Here is a 2,500-nt window from a genome sequence, read left to right on the forward strand (position 1 = left end):
AAATAAAATAAAATAAAATAAAATAAAATTAAATAAAATTAAATTAAATTATACAGACATGAGTTCGCCACCAGAGCAAGACACATGTTGAAAGAGCTCCGGGATATTGTAGAAAATCTCATTGTGCACTTTGTATCATCTTAGTATTTGGTGTTATATTATTTCAAAGGTTTTCAGAGGAAAAATAAATACTTCCCAGACTCTTTTTTTAACAATATGTCTTAGCACTGGTGTGGAAAAATAGTTAAAATGAAAAAAAAAAAAAAAAAAAAAAAAAAAAAAAAAAAAAAATTAAATTAAATAAATTGCTTTTCTTGGTATTTTTTGAGTTATTTTTTGTCCCTTAACGCACACCGTAGTTCAGCCCCATTTTTCTCTCATAGCTATATTAGTGCCGCTCCGAAGTTACCAAAAGTCGAAAGACAGACAGAGAGAGAGAGAGAGAGATATAGACTGCTTAGTTTAAATGTCTTATTATTCAACTTACTCTAAAAAATATAAAAAATAGTAATAATTTTTTCCCGCTATTAAAAGACTGGTAACATCAACAAAGTTATACCTTTTTTTTTTTTTTTACTACGAAAATTTTTTTTTTCTTCAAATCATCACATTTCAATGTTTCAATCAATTATTATTTTTCCCTAATTCTCGAATCTTGAATCTTAAAAGTGTTACCGTCAATCTTTATAACACAGACGCAGTGAGAAATATTTTGATCAACTATTGACTGTGTGTGTGTGTGTGTGTGTCTCCTGTGTGTGTGTGTGTGTGTGTGTGTGTGTCTGTCTCCTGTGTGTGTGTGTGTGTGTGTGTTCGGGAAGGCACACAACCTCCCCAGGCCAATAATAAATGACTGATACATTTGATATAGTTGTTCTTGACCCCACTTCAACTTAAGCAAAAAGTCCTTGTGGTTTTTCGACATCAATAAAGACCCCGAACAGGCCAAGAAAAGGGATTTCACGCTAATAGTCTCTTTATACTCCAAAACGAAGGCTTGAAATTCTTGACATTACTCCTGTCTATATTGCAGTTTTTTGACGTCGGAATCACCATTTAGTCTTAGTCCAGGGTATTTCCCACGTAGCATGGAGAAACAACATTGAAGGTAGTAGATATTCCACTTCGTAAAAGGTCCGTGATTCACTTGTAAATGCTCGTAGCTTTCTCTGTGTCTCTGTCTGTGCCCTTCAATTGTACATTCAGTAAAGAAAAACCAACCAACTCAAAGCAAGGATTTTTTTTTTTTTCGTTGATCCAACTAGGGCACCATACCCGTCTCTCTGTCCGGGTTTTCTTCTACTTTCGACTGTGATTCTTCGCTCGTGGCATTGTCCACATCCACTGCTACCACAGTTTCAGTCTTGACAGCTAGCGAAACCGCTTGCGTGTTGGCCTGAAATATCTCGGACGTAGCTCGCGTGACGCTCTCGTACGACGGCGGGGATGACGTCGAAGAAATAGTCTCGGAGCGCTCCATCCCGAATAACAAACTGGACCCGTAGTTTTCTCTCATCATAGCCACGATTAGCCCCTCTTTCTCGGGCGCGTCCTCCCCGAATAGCCCATCCCCATTTTCCTCCCCTCCAATGCCCGCGTGTCTCGGTGTGATTATCTGTCTGTACAGATAGGACGCCGCCTTGAGTTGCCTGCGTATTAAATGTCTACGGTAACATCTCTGGATCACCGTAGCAGACACGTCCTCTTGTTTACGTCTTAGGGTCGTCGTGATCGGTTCGTACGATATTTTAGACGGGTTCGCCATCATGAATTTTTCCTCCATTTGTTGTTTGAGAGCGTCCATCTCGCCCGACTCGCCCAAAACGCGCTTGGTGAAGGCAAAAAGTATGTCCAGGCAGTGGATTTTATCTCCACTCACCATCGGTAGGTCCATGGATATAAGTTTGATTTTGTTCGGTTTGCCGATTCGTAGCGGCTCCGATAAGGAATCTGCGAAGTCGGAAAGTTTTGCGTATTCTATAAACTGCGTCGCTTCCGGGTCGAATTTCTCCCAGACTTCGTAGAACATCTCAAAATCGTCTTCGCTCAGCGGTTCGGTGCTTTCCTCCGTAGCCACGCTGAAGTTCTCCAAGATGATGGCAATGTACATGTTGACCACGATTAAGAAAGAGATGATGATGTACGTGACAAAGAAAGTTATGCCCACGGACGGGTTACCGCAGTTCCCTTTCACCGTGGTCCCCGTGTGTGGGATGTGGGGGTTGCACTCCTCGGGGGAATTGTTTAAAATCGGACTCAAGAGGCTGTCCCATCCCGCCGACGTCGTGATCTGAAACAAGCAGATCATGCTGTTTCCAAACGTCTCGAAATTGAACATGTCGTCTATTCCCGCCTGGCGTTTGACGTAGGCGAAGTTCGCCATGCCGAAAATGGCGTAGATAAACATGACCAGGAACAGAAGGAGGCCGATGTTGAATAGGGCAGGTAGTGACATCATAAGGGCGAATAGCAACGTCCGGATTCCTTTGGCCCCGCGGAT

General features: G+C 42.0%; 1 protein-coding gene across 1 annotated transcript in view; it reads right to left on the minus strand.

The window, feature by feature from the left end:
• Window positions 1-1,261: 1,261 nt before the first annotated feature.
• Window positions 1,262-2,500, minus strand: part of LOC307271143 (sodium channel protein type 5 subunit alpha-like) — a gene marked incomplete at both ends in the record, with an annotated part of 40,711 nt that continues 39,472 nt past the window's right edge. The window contains one exon of the mRNA XM_080055017.1: window positions 1,262-2,500. This exon is cut by the window's right edge and continues 95 nt beyond it. Within this exon, the coding sequence (XP_079911143.1) occupies window positions 1,262-2,500 (1,239 nt within the window).

This window comes from Ammodytes marinus (assembly GCF_949987685.1).
Source record: "Ammodytes marinus genome assembly, contig: scaffold_228, whole genome shotgun sequence".
In the NCBI taxonomy this organism is placed as follows: Eukaryota; Metazoa; Chordata; class Actinopteri; order Uranoscopiformes; family Ammodytidae; genus Ammodytes; species Ammodytes marinus.